General features: G+C 42.7%; 1 protein-coding gene across 4 annotated transcripts in view; it reads right to left on the reverse strand.

Annotated features, from left to right (window-relative positions):
• Positions 1–6,653: 6,653 nt before the first annotated feature.
• RCAN2 (regulator of calcineurin 2) overlaps positions 6,654–21,365 on the reverse strand; it is a 250,950-nt gene continuing 236,238 nt past the window's right edge. For all 4 annotated transcript variants that reach the window (XM_090282529.1, XM_090282528.1, XM_090282531.1 and 1 more), the window contains one exon: positions 6,654–7,254. In XM_090282529.1, coding sequence (XP_090138655.1) covers positions 7,088–7,254 — 167 coding nt within the window. In that variant the 3' untranslated portion in view covers positions 6,654–7,087. The remainder of the gene's footprint in view (positions 7,255–21,365) is intronic.

Consider the following 21,365-nt stretch of genomic DNA (forward strand, 5'->3'; position numbering starts at 1 on the left):
AACAAGGGGGCAGGCGGGAGGAAGAGAAGTGGGTAAGAAGGGGAAGTCTAGTCAAAGAACATGTATAAATGATCCACGGACATGGACAACTGAGTGGGGACTGAATGTGGGAGAAGGGAGGGACAGTGTGCAGGGAAGCAAGAGGGGGGAAAAGTGGGACAACTCTAATGGAAAAACAAACAAAAAAATTTTTTAGTGGGGGTAAAATGAAAATATGAAGAATGAAAATGCCAGTTCAGTGAATATTAGAAGGACAAGGATTTTTCTTCACACTGTGTATTTTTCTCCCTATCTGATCCCTCCAGAATTTGGCATTCTGAAGAAGTAAGTAATGACATAAGTTTCTTTGCATAAAATTAATAAAACCAGTTGTTAATAGAAGTTTTTTTTTTTGACCAAGACGTTGACTGAAATGTCATGCCTAAAGGAGACATGCTTGGGCTCTGGTTGTTACCAAAAAGCCCTGAGGAACTGGGAATGACTTTCAAAGGTAATAAAAGCCCATGAGATAAAAGGCCTGGTACCGTGGTTGGTTGTGCGGTCCATGGCAATCTTTCCATGGAAGGAATGAAGGTTGTTTTCCTAAAAGATGGCTAGAAGGGACCTTAAGGCACAATGGAAAACCAGAAGGACTTGGAAAAGACAGGTATGTACAGACAAGGCTGAATGCCAGGTATGTGGCTCAGCTTCTGTGCCCCAAAGGGCAGACTGAAGGTCACCCTAAATGTTCCTTGTGTAAGTTCCAGCAAAGCAAAACTAAAGATCATAAGTGATCATTTGCTGCTCTTGTTGTGTTTATGCAAATGAACAGGATAAATTAAAAATGGACTTAATGCAGTCCCTTTAATGACAAGGAGGGTCATCTTAGGGAGAAAAATCGTTATTCAAGGAAAATCACAATGATCAGTGGCAGACTATAAAGTAGTGCAGGTAACCGTCTTTAAAGTTTCTTTTCATTTGAAGTATGTTTTCACTTGAAAGTTAAACTACGTCTGTGGTATTATCGAAGATGTTTAATTTACAGGCAAGAATAATGTCAAATGCCTTGCAACTGGATGTCTTTCCAATAAGACGCTCTTACATATTTAGAGAGTCGTTTGTGGGTTATGTTGCATAAATTAACGTGTGTTTTCTGTTTTCATAAGGCATAAGCCTATGATTTCATTACCTGAGTGATTGTCTGTACATATAGGCCTCATTTAGTCCTGTCTGCAGCGCTGCCTCCTGAGACTCAATGGTTTGGCTGAACTAAGTGGCTGGGTTGGTGAAGTATGGGGTGGTCTGTGGGCTTCACTTTACAAAACCTGTTTCTCTTTTTTATCCTAATGGCTTGGACAGAAAGGGCCCAGAGGTCTGAGAGGGGGAGAACCTAAACTATTCCCCTCAGCCCAAACTAAGTATAGTGGGCAAAAGGGTTTTTGGCAGGTGAGGTGTGCCTGACACACCTTCCTCCAAAGAAGACCTTTTTTTCCCCTAATGTGGGACATTGAAAAATTAATCCCTGCCTTCTGTTATCTAGTGGTTATGGATTGATTGATGTCTTTTAACTCTGTTGCCAAATCTGTTGCCCTCAGAATACAACAAGGATGCCAGACTGTTAAACCAAGCACGCCATTGTCTGGGGACAGCCAACTGACCTGGAGTCTGCAAGATCCTTCCCCATGTGGGAAGGCCACCCTCCCCTCCACACCCCCACTCTTATGAGGGATTTCTTGACCCAAGGGTAGGTAGGACGACAACCATGTCCAGCTCGAAGCAGCTAGAGAAGCTCGAGACCTTCACCCATTGTCCTTTATAAAATTATAAAGGGTCTTAAGTCTGAGAGGGAGGGATTGTTATTTTTTATTGTCAAAATAATTAATTAACCATTTATTTATTTTAAAAAAAGGAGACTATATGAAAGGATGAAGCGGGAGAGCTTGTATGTACGACCCATGGGCATGGACTTGGGGGGGGGATTGCTGGGGGAGGGGCGGTGCTGGGTGGAGGTGAGCAAAGGGGAAAAAATTGGAACTATTGTAACAATATAATCAATAAAATATACTTAAAAAAAAAAACTTTTAGCATAAAGTATTTCAACCATTTTGGCCTATTCTGGGTTTCCTATTTCCGACTTATACCAAATGCACTTGAATATACACGAACACACAACTTTGGATATGGGTCTTTTAGAGATATAAAAATTTCCTGAATCAATTCCAACTACATTTCCCCAGACTATCTTTGAAGGGAACAGATAAATGAGTTTGACAGAAAACTTTTTGCTTGAAATTTTCCCTTTCTCAGATTGCATAAAATTAGTGGGAAAGTCTGCCAAGTGTTCAGTGATGCTCTGCATGGTGGCTTCTGGCAGGGACATACTGTACCAGCAGCTAAATGAGTGTTTTCCTGAATCACTGACTTACCGTTCTTTATCATCCACTCTGTTCCCCCTTGCTTGCACCAAGTCCTTCTAAATGACTTGAGGAGGGATAGAAAAGAGAAGCAAACTTTTTAGAACCATGAACGGCACTGCCTGTTGACATCAGTTGCTGAGAATGTGTTTAGTAGATAAGACTGCAGTGATGGACACAGCTAGTCAAAGCTCTTTCAAGCCTGAAATTGACAGTAGGGGTTTGAACCCCCACAACAGAGTATCTGGACATTTAGGATTGTGGCTTTGTGTTAGGAAGCTTCTGTGAGAACAGAATGTCTCACAATAAATTGGGTCATAGAATACCCCTGCTGAAACCCTTCTCATTGTGCTTAAAATAAATTCCAACCCCACCCCCCACCCCCACAGCCCCAATCCCCAAGCTCTACATATCCCAGATCCTGCCGCGTTCCCAGCCTCATTCAGAGCCAAACCCTCATTCTCTGCGCTTCTGCCATACTGACAATACCCTTTTCAAGTCCATGGTCATCACCCTGACTGTTCCTTCTTCAGTTCAGCTTCAATGTCACCTCTTCAGAGAAGCCTTCCCTGACCATGACCCTTCACTTTTATTCTCTAATTTCACAGTGTGTTCTTGCTTTTCTTTATTGGCCTCACCTACCAGAATTTGTCATTATTTATTTGCTTATTTCTTTGTTTAATTTTACTCTGTGAAATGGCAAGGACTATAATATCTACCTGTTCACCACTGGAAACCCAGTATCAGGCACACAGTAGGTCTCTAGCAAATATTTGTCACTCAAGTGAAGTGTCTCATCCAGTGCTGAAGTCCTATGCTTTCTATTTTATAAAATCCTTATGGATTTTAAAGGAAGGCTTTGTACATATGGAGATATCTCACAGACATAAGCTGGATCTATTTTTGGGTGAGAGGACATTCCAAATTATTTTCACAACTAATGTCTCTTCCTCCTGTTCTCACAGTGGTTTTGTTTCATTTGAGGTATAATTTACATACAGTATTACCCACATTTTCAATGAATTTTACATGCGTAGACCTCCACAGCGATGTAGACGGAGCTGCAGAATGTTTACAGCTCCCCAGAAGGCTCTCACGTGCCCCCTCTCAGTCGCTATCTCCAAAAGGTAACTGCTATTATTTCTATCAATATTGGAAAGTGTTGACTATTTCTTAACATCATAAGGAGCCAGATGTCATATATTCTTTCATGTCTTTTTGTTTCGCTCAAAAGGATGATTTTGAGATCCATCCATGTTATTCCATGTCCCAGTCATTTGTGTTGTCTATTGCTTTGCAATATATTTTTGTGTGTGAATGTACCGCTGCTTATTTATCCATTCTGCAGTTGAAGCCCATTTGGGTGGTATCCTGCTGCTGGCTACTATAAGCAGTGTGCTGGGGATATTATGGTACCAGTGCTTTGGTAGATATGAAAATTCATATCTGCTGGATGTGTGTCCTGGAGTGAATGGCTCCCAGGTAGGTAGGTATTATATTAGCAGTATTCCAGGTGGAGGCACCAGCTTATACCCCACCTTGCTCCTGGTCATCACCAGCACTTCATGTTGCCTCACACTCAGTTTTGGCCATTCTGACAGGTGTGTGGTGTACCCTTTTGAGATTTTGACTTGAGGTTCTCTGATGAGAAAAGACGTTGAGCACTTTATAATGTTTATGGGCCATATGGGTATTTTAGGTATGAGTGTGTATGCATGAATTGCCAGCACGTGGGAAGTGCCTACTTAAGTATTTTGGCCATTAAAAAAATGAATTACCTGTCTTTTTGTTATTGATTTGTAGGAGGTTTTTTGTTTGTTTTTACATTTTGGATATGAGTTATTTAACAACTATATGTAGTGCAAATATCTAAATACCTTTTCTTAATTTTAACAAAACACAATGTACCCATCATTTTTTTTTTTTTTTTTTTATGATAGTGCTTTTTGTCTTCTGTGTGACAAATTTTTGCCTACTTTGGGTCTCGAGGATCCTAGTACATTTGAAATGACTAGGACCGAGAAGGTGGAATAATTACAATAAAACACGGGCACTCCCACTTCCCCTCATCAGAACCCAACCCACTCCTCCAGGCTTTGCCTAAAGTCCGCCTTCAAGAGAAGGTGGCCAAGCAGCTTCACCCTCTGCTTCTATCCGGAAAAGCTTAGGTGAGTTAATCTCATCTCTTGGTAATGTCTTAGAAAGACTAAGACTATAGGCTGCATTGCTCTCCTCCACAATCACCGCTCAAAAAGAGTCAACGCAACAGATAACAAAAATTACACCACATGGACAAAGAGTCATTCACCAGGTATATTTGAAGTAGAAGCTCTTTGAGCTATACACGTGCACAAATGATTCAGTTGGTGGAAATCACCCCCACCCCCTCCCCCATATTTAAACTTTTCAAACGTAAAATAGTGCTATAGAGGTTTGCATAATGTGCATCATGGAAATGCTGAGGCAATTCTGACTTTCACAGTGCTAGGAGCTTCACTGAAACACTTCCCGCTCTCCTGGGAAAAATTCTTCTTCCCTTCCTCAAAACCCAATCCAATGAAATAATTGCTTGATCTGAGACAGATTAACATGAACACTTTGCAATAAAGTTCATCAAAACTAACCAGTTAGGTCATACACTCCACTGAGTTTTTATTTTATGGCTACCCAGACTGGTCATTTCAACTTTTACTAAATTTGGTTGCAAATGTCTGATGTATCTGTTTTTAAACACTTATAAGCCATTTCCAAATATTTTTCTCTCATCCAGATTTTCTTTAGAACCTGCATTCTGAAAATTTTGAATAGCTTTAAAAATCAGCCCTCATAAGATTGAGAAGATTCAGCACAAAATGGCCGCAGCGGCACGTCTCTGTTCATCTCAATGGCTGAGGGCAATATTTCTTCCACTAGAGGGCGACATTTCTCCACTAGTAAGCCTAACCGCTCGTTTGTCGACGAAAATCCAAAACTCTACAGCAGTCAAGTCAAAGCATTTGCTTATTATACACTCCTCAGATTTTATTTTTAAGAGGAGCCTTCATTTTTCTTATGAACACTCAGAACTTTACAAGCAATGCTGTCCTCAGTTTCACCTATACTGTGTCCAGTACTATATTGCTATATTCACAGTAGAACGGACTTTTAATTTCCGAGTGATCAGTCTATGTTTTAAGTTTCTGATAAAACTAACATACACCTTAATCAAAAAACCACAACAATCCTTCTATCAGTAGGCTGTGTTATTGTTCTTGTGTGTTCTTCTGAGGCTTGGGTAACAAAAGCATTTCCCCACTCCACTGTAATTGGCATTTGCATCTAAAGTAACTCATTAATGTACAGGAGTAGATGAGAGGCCTGGCACATATAGCAGAAGGTAATGGTCCTATAGGTGTATCTTCTGTAATGCACTTTGGGCTAGAGAAATAGAAAAATCACATGTAACGAAAACAAATAAGTTTGGGGGCAATATGGGCATTGCATGAGTAGGATTGGCATATTTATTTATCATACTTTGCTTTTTAATTATTCTCAGAAGCTGCTACATTCTGGAGATTTGGCTTCATCCAAATTGTCTACAACTGACATTAACATCTTCACTTTATTTAAAAACAAGTGGTTTGATAGCAAAGATGTTGGCTAATCATGTATATATTGGCATGAGAAGTTGTGTGTCCTTTCAAAATTCAGCATTATCCACAATAGAGTGTAATATTATCTGATTATCTGTATTAGTATATGAACGCATTCTTAAGCAATGCACATATTATGCTTTTAAGCAGCAAATGGCTGAACAATCACTAAATAAAAAACATCCAGATTTTAAAAGCACGGCTGAAACATTTGTACAAATATACAAAGAGAAAAAACAATCGTTCAGACGCCAAGGAACTTTTGTAATAAATAGGTTTGTCTGAAATCAGTCTCTATCACCCTGAACAAGCCTCCCCAACGAGGCTGGGAAAGTTCTATATGGAGGTGCTGTTCAAAATCTACCGAGGAATATCTTTGGGGCCAAGCTCAATTTTGCCTCCAGGAATTTCGACAGAGCTATGAAGTATTGACTCAAAATAGTGAATATACCCAGACTTCTTGAGCTGGACGATGCTGATAATTTTCCTAACCTACATCGGACATGGCTGGATGCTGACAATCTGTGAGTTAATAGTACATCCTCAAATCATGAAAATAAATGCTGGTGATCATGCATGTCCTGGGAATGTTGGGATGCAGAGGACTGAGTGAGACCAGAGAGGGATATCTCATGCAGTCAAAGTCAAGTTTAATTATGGTCCTACTTAAGTGGCCAGGAATAAACAACACACACACATCAGGACTGGGACTGAAACAGCTCACAAACAACACAGGTGCTATTTGTCACTGATGTCTCTGGCTTGGGTCACCATGAGAGAATGAAGATATAGGCTGTGCTGATTGTTTAATAAGAAAATACTACTTTTTTTTTCTCTAGAATCTTCTATCTAAATAATGGATTACACTTGATGGGTATGATATGATCAGGAAACATATCACCTTTCCTAGCCCTTTTGTCTGAGAGGCTTGATTACAAGGGAGGAATCTCAAACAACCAAACACCCAGTGATTTAAAGGCAATTTTTTTTTCTGACAAACAACAGGGGGGGAAAGCATGATAAAGAGGAGACAGATATTATCTTCGAGGCAGAGCGGTGAGCTCAGTTGGACACGGAGGGCGAGGGCGGCAGGCCGGGGCGCCGGGTCTGGATGATTTTTGGCTTTGGAGAAGTCTTTGGGTCCTCCTCCTCCTCGATGTCACTGTCACACACGTGCACGACCACACTTGGGGTGGACTCAGTCCCTGCGTGGAGCTCATACTTCTCTCCTGAAAAGCAAGAAAAGTGGGGGTGAGACATAGATTCTTTGGGAAGGTTTTCTTAGGAAGTGTGAAGAATAACTTGTCATCTCAGGAGACCTGGGATCTTACCCAGAGGCAGCTTGGGCCTTGGGAAATGAAATGCGACCTACCTGTCACTATGTCCCAGACCTGCCACCAATCAGCTGTACAACACTGAATGGGTCACTGAACCTCTCTTAGCCTCAAGTCCTCAACTGTTAATGTCAAAATGGCAATACCTTCACTCCATAGAATTGTGGAGAGGACTGAACGGGTCCGTTGGTGGGTTACCAGTTTTTCTTCAATTTCCCAGCGTTGCTGCTAATTTTTGAGTCACCTTGAGCCAATCACTTCACCTTTTCACCTTTTGGATAAGGGATTTTCTGAGTTCTCCAGCTAGACATGTCTTACAGCAAGAGCTGCCCAGGATAGAATAAGGCAGTAAGCCAGGATCAGTGCTTGTTTGGGATTTGTCATAGTTATTGGGGAACTGAGTTATGTGACTACCAAGGTCCTTTTCGGTCCTAAACTTCTATCACTCTTAATTGGAATCAAATTGCTGTCAGCCAGCAGGATTCTTGTCTTTTTTCCCTTCAGGAGGTATTTGCCCAGCATCTCCCATGGTCTGGCCCATGGCTAGTCATAAAGGCTACAAAGCGCAACAACAACAACGACAAAACTGTGTCTTTCCCAAGAGCACAGCCCAGTGGTGGCGTCTGGGAACAGGAAGTGTCATAGGAAGTAAGGCCTGGGTGATAATATATGTCAAGGACTATGGTACCAAACTGTAAGGAGCAAGTAACTCTAAGGGCTCCCTAGTGGAGGTGACGGCTGACTTGGGTCTGAGGCACAGGGAGAAGAAAGACGTCCCGGTGGTGGAACAGGAGGAGGGGCATTCTCAGTCCGTGTGCTTGTTACTTCTCAGCTTCTGACATGCTCATCTTCATCTTCATCTTCTCCTGACATCCTATCCCTTACTTCTTATCCTTCATGAGTCAACAGAAACATCTGTAAGCAATGTCTCCCAGACACACTCCTGTTCAATGGCTCTCCAGGTCTCAATGAGATTGAGTCCTAATTCTTTAGATTAGGACAAAAGATTCTGTACAATCTCATCAATCTTTTCCAACATTATCTCCAATGATTCCCTATTTGCTTTGGTCAAACTGGTTCACCTGCTGGCCCCTAATCACGACAGCCACATGTTATACACACCCAACCAACAACTTCTACTGGGCACAGCCACACCTCTCTCTGAGAGTCCCTAGATCTTGTCTCCCCTCCATGATCACAGTCAGACATCACCCAGACCAGGAGCCTTGCCTGTCATCCTCAGTCTGTTGTGAAAAGTGCCCCTTCTGGGCCACTAGAGCAAGTATTGTCAGTTTCAGGTCTCGGGTACGAGGTATGTGCTACTGTGCACATCTCGGTGAAAACAGCACACTTTAACAAGGTACGGTGTTAAATTCTGGGCGCTGACATTAGGGAAGGAGGAATACTGATCACTCAGTAAGTATTAAAGCTCTTCTAAGCTATGCTGGGACAGATTTAAACATTCAGAGTCAGCTATTGTTAGGGGCTGAATTACGCCCGCCCCCCCGCAAAAAGACACGTTGAAATCCTAATTCCTAGGACCTTAATGTGACCTTATTTGGAATTAGGATCTTTGCAGATGATGAAGTCAAAATGAGGCCATTAGGGTGGGCCCTGCTTTAAAATGGCGGGTGTCGTTATGGAAAAGACCAGGATACAGGTACTCCTTCAAGGAGACCGCCTTCCACTGCCACAAGCCAGGCGCTGCCAGGCACTAGAAGACAGGCTGGAGGTGGTCCTTCCCTAGCACTTTCAAGGGTGAGCACAGCCCTGTCAAAACTCCAGAGCTTGCGTCAATCACTCTTGGTTGTTTAAGCCCCCCCGTTTGTGCTACTTTGTTATTGGAGCCCTAGCAAGGTATTATAGCCTCATGCTGCAGAGAGCATTCTCTTTCCGTGAAGCCAGGGAAGTCTTTCCTGGGCCCCTTTCGACATCCTGGTGTATAGAGCAAAGGTTTTCCTGGGTGAGGGCCACAAATATTTCACAAAATTGGAGCATTACACCTCCAGCATCCCCCGCATGTTGGCAGCAACAAAGAAGGATAGAACTAACCAGAGCCATAGAAACGTGGCTCATACAGACTCTATACTTTGAAGTCCAGATCTGGTGAAATTGTAGGTAGAGTTGTGTCCACAGTAGTACATCTCCGACATAAATGAGCTGATGCGGACGAGTTCAGATTCCGGAAAGGAGAGTGTCACAAACAGGGAACATGGAGCAACTCCAGGAAGGAGATTCTCGCTTGAATGACTCCTGGGACGTGTGGCCTGTCCCCCCTGGAGAACAGGAATGGATGGCACAACCTAACGGCACCGCCACCCACCCTCACGTTACTCTATTACATGTTGCACACACTTGCAGCAGAGCTAGACATATAGATGCTCCTTGTAGCTCATTTAAATGCATTTATTCTGCTCTCCTTAAAGTATTTTGTCATTTTTGTCAAAATCCCAAGGTAGAAGAACCATTCCAGATATTGCTACAGAGAGGAACCCGCATGAACCGGCTTTATCCAAGAGTGTGTAAAAGCCTTTGGGCCAGGGCTGGGCAGGCCTGGTTGGCGGCATCTTTGAACAGTGGTTCTCAAACACCTGCAGGCTTACTGTTAAAAACAGAGTATTCCAGTATGAGGATGCAACCTTGCAAATTCTGACTTAGTGACCTCTACCTTGGTACCCCACACCCCCAGGTTTTCTGCTGTTATAGGGCTTTGTGTGACAGGCAGGGGGCTGTGGTCCCGGGAGGGCACTGGTGCGCCATAACATGCCCCTCCGCTCCTCCATGATGCAGCATGAACTTTCATTGGAAAATGATAACAGTGCAGGCAGAGGGCAGTGCAGAGTGGGGTGCCAGGATGCAGAAAGGAAAAGAAGCTGGGAGTGCAAGTCAGACCTGCAGCCCTCCCAGCCGTCGGCGCTGCTTAAGCTTTGACACTGTCATCTTTGTTTCTGGGAGAAAAGGGTGTCTCGCAAAGTTCCGCCGCAAATGGTGACCGAGTTTGCTGAATTCAGGGTTTCTTCACTTTTCTTTTTCCTTGAAGAGCACTTCGCAGTTCTGGATGAGAGATTCTCTCAAACAAGGCACAGAGGACGAAGTGATGTCTGAGTAATCAAACGAGGTGGTTCTTGTTTCTGTGGGTAGAATCTCTTTGAAGTTCACAGGTTGGGAGAAGTGCCTTTTGAAGAAACAGGTGGCCACTGAAGTCTCCTTCATGGTTCTGCCAGTTGTGATGCAGAGAAGAAGGGAGTAGCAGTCTCTTGTCCTCGGAGGCAGGGATGACAGGAAAGAGTTGGCCATAACAGAGCAAGTATGGAGATTGGGACCTGGGCATGAGGAGCTGACACAGGGACTTTAACCAGGGGACAGGGGACTGACCAGACATCCTGCCCCTTTCCTCATCTGTTGGTAAGTTAGCATTAAAAAAAAAAAAAAAAAAAGTAGTAAAATATACATAATGAAGCTAGCCTTTTGATCAAACCATTGGCTTGCCCTGGCTTGGATAAAGAACATTCCCTTACAGACCCCTTTAGTCACAATGTGTTTACTCTTCACGAGTGGGTGCCTTCCTCTCAGTCCAGGGATGCTGGGGCCCACTCACAACGGGGGAGGAGCAAGCACACTGTGCAGGGCCCCCTGTGGGCGGACACCCCGTGCAGGACAAGTTTTACGTCAAGGTGCCAAGGTCGGATCGCTTGGTAGTTGAGATTTTTTATTGCTGCGATCCCCTTAATTCTGACATTTCAGTGTTCCACTTTTGGAAACTTTCTTACTATCAAAATCCAGAAAAGCTAAATAGCTGTTGAGAGCCCACAAAATAAAAAGAAATAGCTTTGGTCTGGCTGGATTAAATTTCTCTTTTTGGCCTCTCTTGTCCTTTGGGCTTTAGATTAATCCTCTATCATGAGGGCTGACATCAATGCTACCACTGCCTGGGGACCAACTGGGCTCACTAGGGGACAAGGAGCCCATGGAGACTCGCGTTGACGGGGCAGGGCGGGTCATGATGTGGTGGGGCAGGGCCACGCGGGGCACCATTTCTTGGGAAGGAAAAGTGGAGTTCCACTCAGCACAGTCTCACTCCTCCAGTCCGTATTCAAGAGTCCTTTCCCCTGAGAGCAGAAAGCAGGCCCGGATCAAGAGCCCCTAGAAGAGACATTGATCAGAGTTTTCTAGCCACGCCCATGAAACAAATTCCCAGCCACACAAAGGCAAAGTCCTCTAGCATGTGGTCAAAGTTAAAATCTCATTCAGACCTTTGGAACGGATGTAGGTTTGGCCACTGCTCAAAATAGATGCCAAAAGCCTGTCTCCTCTTTTCCTAATTGAATGGAGACAGGTTTGCAGGTGATGTCCCTGTCCCTGCACATCTGGAGGAAGCAGAGGTGCCCACGGGCTGCTTCCTGTCCTTGGGAGGCAGGAGGTTGAGTCCCCATGCTCATGAGGCTGCTGGAGGACATTGTGACATATTCTGGCACAATCACAGAGAGGAGTGTTGGTGATTGTTGGTCCCAGTGCCCCAGGAAGTTCTCTATTACGTTATCTTTGATGTATGGGCCAAGAGTTGGCCCTTCTTGAATTCTTTCTACAATAATCAGTATGATTATGCATGGTTTGCAAAAATCAGCATAATGCAGCTATGTTAAGAGCGAGCAGATAATACAGATAGGACTATATTTATGTGTAGTCAAGCAGAGTTGGGACTATTCAGATTCCTAATAAGAAAACTTTTGTGATGGAGCAAGAGGGGAACCTTCCTAAAACTTCAGTACCTCCTAGAACATGTCCTTATATGACTTCTCCCAGGAATAAATGTAACCCCTACACTGGAGGCTTTCAAAATACAGCAAAGTTCAGCAGGCAGAAGACGAAGCTTTGCTTTATTTCTCAGCATTGCTGCCATTCTTCTCGGAAGACTCTTTCTCTGGAACAGCACGAGCTCTCCATTCCTGTCTCTCTGAGAAGCTCTGTACGTATTCAGGCCTGATCTCACAGCTGCACCTTGACGTGCTGGCATCTCCATCTGAGACTCCTACTCTTTTCCAAACTCACTTATCTGAAGTAGAATGATGTATTTTCCCTGTCAATCTGCGTTCTCTTCCCAGCTATCCCATTTCTCTTAGATGCAACTTCTTAGAGTGGGTGATCCCTGAATCCACTTTCACCCCCTGTAATGACGTCACAGAACATCACTGAGTATCACTTTGAAACAGTTCTCATGAGCTCCCACTGCACATCCTGCTTGTAATGATCTGTCCACGGCTCACCCCCTCCCACCCAGAGGACTCTTAGCTGCTTTCCTCACCACAGGAAGTAATCTCCCTGCCAGAATAGACTTCCTCAAAACATTTGAAAACTTCACTGTTTCACTTACTAGTGATGTGACTCTCAGCGTTCTACATTTCCAAGCCTCAGTTTTCCTCATCAGTTAAATGGGAGTAACCACCACCTCCTTGGGATACTACAAAGTCAAGAACTATGTGTCACATACTTTATACAGCTCCGCCCCCCCCCCCAAATGCATGATATGATGATTTAAAGTGATATTGTGGTCAGTGTTGCCTCCCAAACAATTTCTGGTTTTCAGTATGATGAGTTAATCTGGTTACGCTACACAACAGTTAAAGAATGAAGCTGCTGATTAATTGCAAAGAGCTTTTACTCAGCGGAGTCACTATTGGGAACAGAAGGAAGGGGTGGATGATGACTTGCTGGGTTCCAAGTTAACAGTGAAGTGTCATGAATTCTGATCCTCAAAACTGAATGATCCTTTTCCCCTTGAACACTGCCCCCTTCCTCTCCTCATTGGTAAGTTCCTCTCCTTTTTCTTCTCTCTTCATACCCATTTCCAAGTTGCCTTTTTAATGGGATCTCTGATTTTCTTTTTCTGATATAGTGCGAACTATGTATTTATAATGCTTGATTAAATCATGTTTTCTATTATTCAGTATTTCATATGGCAATGTTTTATGTTTCAAACCACTGAAGCCAGGACTTGAACATCTTTTGTGATTGCTGTAGTTTAGGGTGTACATAAGTGCTCAATAAATATGTTAATGATGTACGAGGGCATCAAGCTTGGCTGTTCATGGCCTACTGTGTAAGGTCCAGTACATACGCACATGTGAATTTTTCTCCTATAGTTAACCCTGTGTAAGTTTTAGCTTTTCAGCTGAGCTGAAAACTATTGAAGGGCAGGCATTTCCCTTATTTTCAGTATGCTATCAGTGCTAGAACATAGAAACTTGCCATCTGCCTTAAACATAACAACTATTTACTGAGCACTTGCCAAATGCCAGACCCAGCTCTAAGTACATCACATAAATTAGATATTTAAGTACGACAGCATTTCTGTCATGTGGTTTTATAATGTCTTGTTTATATAGGAGGAAAGTGAAAGATCACACGGGTAGTAAATGCCAGAGCCAGGATTTGATCAAAGTTCATCGAACCCTGTCTGACTTCAGAGGATGGGCTTACTACCACTCCCATTATTCCTACTGTTTTCAAATTCTGGAAGAGACTACTGAAAGGGAGCTAGTTTTATCTTTTACTTTTAATATATCTTCATGGCAACTCATATTTTTAATGAATATTTGTTCTCTAGCTAAAGAAGGAGTATTTGTTCCTTTTGCACCCTGCCTGCTTTTGTTTGGCCAGTTGCTAGTTATTCTAGGCATGATCTTCAAGTAGTGAATCTCCTCAAAAGACAGCACTTAATAAATTATAAAAAGAAAAGGACTATAAGTTAGAGACTGAGTTAATCTACATCTCTTATGGTGACTTTGGACCCTGAAAAAACACCTTCTATGTTTCCTTCTTGCTTTAAGTTTATTATCTTTCATATTAAAGGTGAATTCTCAAAAGGAAAGTTATGTCTTGTAGCAGCTTATTTCTGCTTTGTGAAAATGGTCATAATATTTCCTGCCCATCACTGCTCTTCGATAACCTTGCCACTCCTTCATCAAGGACTGTTCCCATTGTGTTCTCACCCCTCAGACCTGGGCAGGCCTTTTTGACTGCTTTGACCAACACAGTATAGCAGCAGTAACCAGTGTGACGTCAGAGTCAGGTGACAAAAATGCCATGCACTTCACCATACTCTGTCAGCATGCTCGTTCCTGGAACCTCACCTCCATGTTGTAAGAAAGCCCAAGCAGCCCGTGAAGGGCTCACATGGAGAGGCACCAGGGCACCTGACCCACGGCCTCCTGAGCTCTCAGCCAGCAGCCACATCCCACCTGCCGGCCATGTGAGCAAAACATCTTGATAGTTGATTGGCCAGTTCCCTGCTGAACTGCCCCAGCAACAATGCACAGAACAGAGATGAGCTGTCCTCATGAGCTCTACACAAAGGGAAGAAAAGAGGGTAAGGGGGAGAGAGAGAGAGAGAGAGAGAGAGAGAGAGAGAGAGAGAGAGAGAGAGAGAGAGAGAGAGAGAGAGAGAGAGAGAGAGAGAATATGTGTGTATGTGTGTTTGGGAAGGGGGGGAGGGGAGCAGGTGACACTTCTGTGTGCTATCCTTTTCATCTGCTCCAAACTGGTGCCTCTAGCACCTTACTAGACAGCCCTTGCCTCTGTGGCTCTGTCACATCTTAGAAAACACTGTTTAAGTGTAATTAGTGCGGTTCTCATACACTACCAGTAGTATCTGAAAATGTGATGGGGATTTATTTTTTTTTTGTCATAGGGACTGTGTTGGGTGTGAGTACTGGCATTTTAGTAGGTGATACCCAAAGATGCTAAGTGTACTACAATGTGTAGGACTGTCAGTTCCAAAATATCACACTGAGAAACACTGAGTTAAGAGATTAAAATAGGCACTCACATTTTAACAGAAGACTAGGATATGGTTTGAGAGCCAAGTTACAATAAATAAGTAACACACACTGAGCATTTACTATGCCCAGGACTAGATATATGGATACATATGTACTATATTTTTTGATGCTCACAACAATCTTATTTTACTCTTGAGGAAGCTGAGGCACAGAGAAGTTAAGAAACTTTCTCAAGGTCACATAGCTACTGAAATGTAGCATCTGGATTCAAACTCACATCCTGAGTTCTACTCATTTATCCTAAAGCAAGAGAAATACCTTTCTTCTTGTTGGAGCTTCATTTACAGCTAGAGAGAAAAAAAAAGAGGAGATATTCCCAGGCAGAGGGACTTATTGAGAACTTAACATCACAGCTGCAATCTGAGAGTGGAGAAAGAACTTATTCCTGGTCTTCCAGTCAAGATGGAAGCATAGGTAGACACAGTTTGCCTCCTCGCGCAACCATAGAAAGAATTACAACCAGATCTCAAAAACGACAACAGCTAGAACTGTCAGAAAATCAAGCTATATGGAAGTCCAACAACCACATTCATCCAGACTAGTAAGAGGGGTGGAGTTGCGGAGACGGAGGAGAGGCAGTGTGCTTCAGACAAGCAGTGGTGGCGGCAGCGACAGCAGATTAAGAAGCATAATTGGTGAAAACAAAACAAGCCAGGGAGTGTTAAGAATAGTACGGAAAGGAAGAAGGCAAAGAACTTACATGCGTGACCCATGGACACGAACTAAGGGAGGGGACTGCTGGAGGGAAGGGGGGGTACTGGGCAGAGGGGGGCAAAGGGGAAACACTGGATCAACTGTAACAACATAATCAACATAATATACTTAAAAAAGAACTTATTTCTAAGTAGAATTGGAAAGACTGATTTAGTGTTAAAAGAAACCTTGCAGGGAGAAAGGAATATTCCAGGGAGGGAAGTCCTTTGCAGTTTTTTCTGATTCCTTTCTGTTTCCATGAACTCATATTTAATATGGTAGGGCCTGGACATGAGGGTGGGATCATCACCCAGTAGCAACTCTGTCCCTTTTCCTGTGTGTACCTGCTATTTCTAAGAATGCCTTCTAAGAGTCTGAAGCAAAGCACAGACCACCCCAAATATTTCACTGAAAGTTCAGAGAACAGTAGAACTTGAATAACAATCACCACTACCTGCACATTGTTCTTTCTGGCTGGAGAGCTCTACATTTCTTAATTCATATAATGGAAGAGGAAACATCTATCTGAGGATGCCCTGCTAATCTGCACTGCTCAGAGCAGAGTGATCACCACCATGAATGTGATAATGTCTATGTGCCAGCCCCTGGCTAAGTAAGTGCTATATGTGTATTCATTATTCCATCTTCAAGATGACCTTGCAAATTGTCAAATAATTGCCATTACTAAAAAGACCCTGAGGGGTGAAGTACAGTGGCCAAGGTCACCACAAACAAGTGGTGCAGCCAGGCCTCCAGCTGAGGTCTGTGAAGGTCATAGCATGGTCACCACATAGGCACTGATGTTAGGAGTAAGGTTGGGATGGTGCACATCATCAACTTTTCTGCCTCAGTAGGTCTCATATTTTCCTATAATGAGAAAATGCTATTGACATGAATGACTGGAGTCTTTTTTCTCACCTCACATCCTTAGCCCTGCTCCAGATAAAGTAGAAAAAAAGAAGAGGTTCTTGGTAAGATGATCCAGGGAGAAGGGGCGAGGGGTTGGGTGGGGAGGAAGGGAAAGTGGAAAGGAGGGAGAATACTTCTGTTGGTTTGTTGTAAGTGGTGCTCTACTTCAATTAAAGAAAGTGTGCTTATCTTCTGGGGGTTTTCCTCTAAGACTGGATAAGGGTGGCCATTTGTCTTCATTCCCTCTTGAGTTCCTTAGGATCTAAAATACTTCATGGGGACAACTGATTGACCTGAATTAGTTGTTGCAACAAAGAGCTGGAGCCCTAGAAGAAAGGAAAGGGTGAGAAACACTAAAGGAAACCATAGAGGGAGAAGGAGTGGGAAGGTCAAGGTGGACCAGAGACAAAGGGCCCTGTAAAGCTTGTGAGGAGAGGCTTGTCCACATGGGGTGGGAGGAAAGTAGCCAACATAAGAGAAGAAAGAGCTGTTCATTTGAGCTCTCTGTGTGCTGGCCAGAGTCACGAGGTTTCCTCCTTGGGAAGGGTCCCTCTGTCCTGCCTTTCCCAGAGTCAGGGGCCTGGCTAAGGGAAGAGCTAAGTGTTGCATGAGTGTACACACATTTTGGTCATGTGTTTTTTATTGTTCTACAATGTTCTTACCTGTGAATTTAAAAAAAGGAAGCATTTTATATTGCTACTCAATAATGATTGAAGATAATTGTACAATATGTGCTGAGATGAAAACCCTTTAATATTTTTTCCAGGGAAAAGGCATTGAAAGAAAATGGAAAATTAGGAGCATACATTCCAAGATCAGAAATCTATGTCCCTGGGGTGAGGAATGGCCCAAAGAGATTGCATTAATGACAATACAGGAGACTGGCTGTTTTATTTGCTTTTCATATTTGTGATCAGAAAATAGTAATTGTTTAACAAGAATTATAGTGTGATAGTTACACAACATGTACCCAAAATATAGGTGTTCATGTATATTTTCAAAATGAGATTTTCTCTACTTTTAAATCAATGAGCCTGGGATAAAAAAAAAAAAAAAAAAAAAAAAAGTCTTTCTTACAAGTTACATGAATTAATAAAACATATTTTCCATTTGGAGAAAACAACATATATACCAAGCAGCAAACCAGCAAAATTGCTTTACAATGGCATGCTTTGATGGAGAAGAATTTGGAAAAAAAAACCCTAAATATAGCAGATGTATGCAACTTGAAACTTGAGCACCTTTCTGAGCCTTCCTCTGCAGTTAACTAAAATTGATCTCCCTAACAAGAGCTAAAAATAGCAGGCATAAAAAAAGGGACTAGACAATGACTTTTCATATCACTCCCTGCAGGCATTTTCAGTGACAATGAACATGACCTTCCAGAGCCATGCTAGAGAGCAGAACAAAGACTGGCATTTCACGTCCCGCCACTGATTTACCATGCATTTAGTGCAGCCTACATCTCTATTTTGCCATTTTTGCTGATTGGTAGAGATAAGCTCTTTTGCTGGGCTGGGTTTTTGTTTTTCTTATTTTGTTTTACATTCAAAGAGAACACAGCACTATACTCTCTCTGAAATCAGGAACAATGGGTATTAGACAATAAACCAAAATAAATATTCAATTCTTTCTCCCCCTGGTCAAAGCCCATCTTATTTTGTCTAGGTCATTGTTAAATGATGGCTTCTCTAAATTCACCAGGGAGACTGATACAAATGCAGAAAGCTTCTGTTCTATAGAGGTGATGACTGTCCTTTAAACAGAGCCAAGGAAGGCAAATTCTGACCCACCAGCTCCCCTGGACAAGAGAGGAAAGCACCGAGCTGAAATGTGGAGGAACCAAATGTATAAGTTGTTTTGCATTTTTTAAATTTCCTTTTGCAACAATCTTGAATATTTTCTGGAGAAATTAATTTTACTCTTCAAGAGATCTTTCCAGTTTCTCAAATTTTTTACTGCCCAGGGTAAGGGTGGTGGCTTGATCAATCTTGACAGCGGCAGAGGAACATGGTTTAACTTACCAGCTGTGCGGCCTCGGGAAAATTAACCACTCTGTGCCTCACGTTCCCCAGCTGAATAAATGAGGAAAATAACAATGCCTGTCTCATAGAGTTGCTTTGGCATTAAATGTGATAATAGAATAATGTTTTTAGAACAGTATCTGACATGTAGTAAGCCCTATATAAAGTTTTGGTCATTGTTTCTATTTAATTTTTTTCTCTAATTTATCTGGTTATTTACTTTTTTGGGATCCAAAACAGAACATATAGTCATGGGGATATTTTCCAGAATATTAGCTTGTTCTCTCTGATCAACAGAACTGAGAGGTGCCTCTCCAGTGTTAGGGGGTCCTAGTCTCATATTGTAACATCCTGTTAAGGATTTCAAAGGTGACCCACAGGTTTGGGTTGATCTGGTTCCTTGGAAATTGCCTGTCCTCTCCATGCTTGTTTCAAGAGCCTCTCTAGAAGTTTCAGGGCATTCTGGATAATGGTCACCCATGTTCCTTGCTTAAAGAACAGGGGCACTGTTTTGCCCCTGCTTGTCTGAGCCGAGTTCTGTGTCCTCATCCTCACCTTTGTCCTCCATGAAAGGGTCTTTATAAGACAGGTCATTAGCAGCTTGATAAGGTAAAGCTCCCACCAGCAAGCAGTTTGCTGAAGGGGTCATGATCCCAGCCCTGACCCCAGCCACAGGATGCTCTTTCTTTAGACTGACTTTTGTCAGCACCTTTCAGTTCCTGCATCTCTCCTCAGTCACTCAGTTCTACCAATTAGTGCTATTAGTCACTCCTCTGAAGCCAAGCCCCACTCTTTCAGTTACGTGGGTCGCTGTTCTCTGCTCTCCTTCTAATTTGTTTCTGTGCTCCTGGAACTGAGGTAGTCATCCTTTAACATGGAACGAGTTATAATTTGTTACTGGAATGATTCTGCCAAAGGCTTAAAAATTACCTTTACTAAATCATTATTTTTTAAAAATGGAAATGCTAGAAGTCCTCTCATTGGAGAAAACCATTAATTTAGTGCTGCCTGGCTCAATTTGGCTAAAGCCATAAGAAAGCAAAAATTTGCCAGTGAAAAAATTATCTCTAGGCAGGCTAATAGCTTCATTTATACACTTATTAAATATTTCTTTTCAAAATTTTTAAATCCTCACCTGAGGATATGTTTATCGATTAAGAAGAGAGAGGAAGGGAGGGAAGGAGAGAGAGAATGAGAGAGACAGAGAGAGAGAAAGGGAGAGAGAGAGACATCAATGAGAGAGAGACATCGATGAGAGAGAGACATCGATGAGAGAGAGCGAGAGAGTCATTTTTTTTTTGTATATCTGAATTATATATATATATATATATTTTTAATTTTTTTATTTTGGTTTTTCAATTACAGTTGTCCCCTTTTCCCCCAATTTCTCTCCCCCACCCAACCCACCCCCTCTCCCACAATCATATCCCTCCCCGTTGTCCATGTCCATGAGTCTTTCATACAGGCTCTTTAATTAATCCCTTCCCTTACTTATCCCCCTTCTCTCCCTCTCCCCTCCCCCCTATTGACTGCTATTCTGCTCTTTGTTCTATTTAGTTCCTTTGTTTGTGTTGTTCTTTAGTTTCCTGTATTAGGTGATATCATATGGTATTTTTCTTTCGTTGCCTGGCTTATTTCACTAAGCATAATTCTCTCTAGTTCCATCCATGTTGTTGCAAATGGCAGGAGTTCCTTCTTTCTTTCTGCTATATAGTATTCCATTGTGTAAATGTACCACAGTTTTTTGATCCACTCATCTACAGATGGGCACTTAGGTTGTTTCCAGCACTTAGCTATTGTAAACAGTGCTGCAATGAACATAGGGGTGCATAAGTTCTTTTGAATTGGGGTTTCAAGATTCTTCGGGTATAATCCTAGTAGTGGAGTCATTGGTTCAAAAGGCAGTTCCATTTTTAATCTTTTGAGGTAATTCCATACTGTTCTCCATAGTGGCTGCACCAGTCTGCATTCCCACCAACAGTGCAGTAGGAGAGAGTCATTGATGTGAGAGAGAAACATACATCAGTTTCCTCCTTTACTCACCCTGACCAGAGATAGAACCCACAGCCCTTTGGTGTATGAGACAACCCTCCAACTATCTGAGTCACTCGGCCAGGGCATTCAATATTCATTGAGCATCTACTATGTGTAAGGTGCCATCAGGCAGCAGGAACACCAAAACAAGTAAAACAGGCATTCTCCCTTCAAAAAGTAGGGAAGGTGATAACTTAAATGATAGAAAATGACCACAAGGAAGAGCGAGTCTTTGTGCAAAGTGCCATGACGAGACTGAAGGAGTGACTCCTTGTATTGGCACCTCACGGCGGGGGGGGGGGAGGCAGGGGGTGCAGGGATTCAGTTGGGGGCGGGGGGGGGAGGCACCCTCATTGTTGCAGCTGAAACGGCTGCCAGAGGCCAAGGCCTCAGTCAGAACTCTGTGATATTTTCAGCTTGATCACTGGATACACACCATTCATCTGTGTGGGGTAAAGAAGCTTCAAGGACACAGGAAAAGGACAAATGGATGACTAAATAAAGAAAA

Source organism: Furipterus horrens, unplaced genomic scaffold, assembly GCF_987537825.1.
Source record: "Furipterus horrens unplaced genomic scaffold, mFurHor1.1.pri manual_scaffold_6, whole genome shotgun sequence".
Taxonomy (NCBI): Eukaryota; Metazoa; Chordata; class Mammalia; order Chiroptera; family Furipteridae; genus Furipterus; species Furipterus horrens.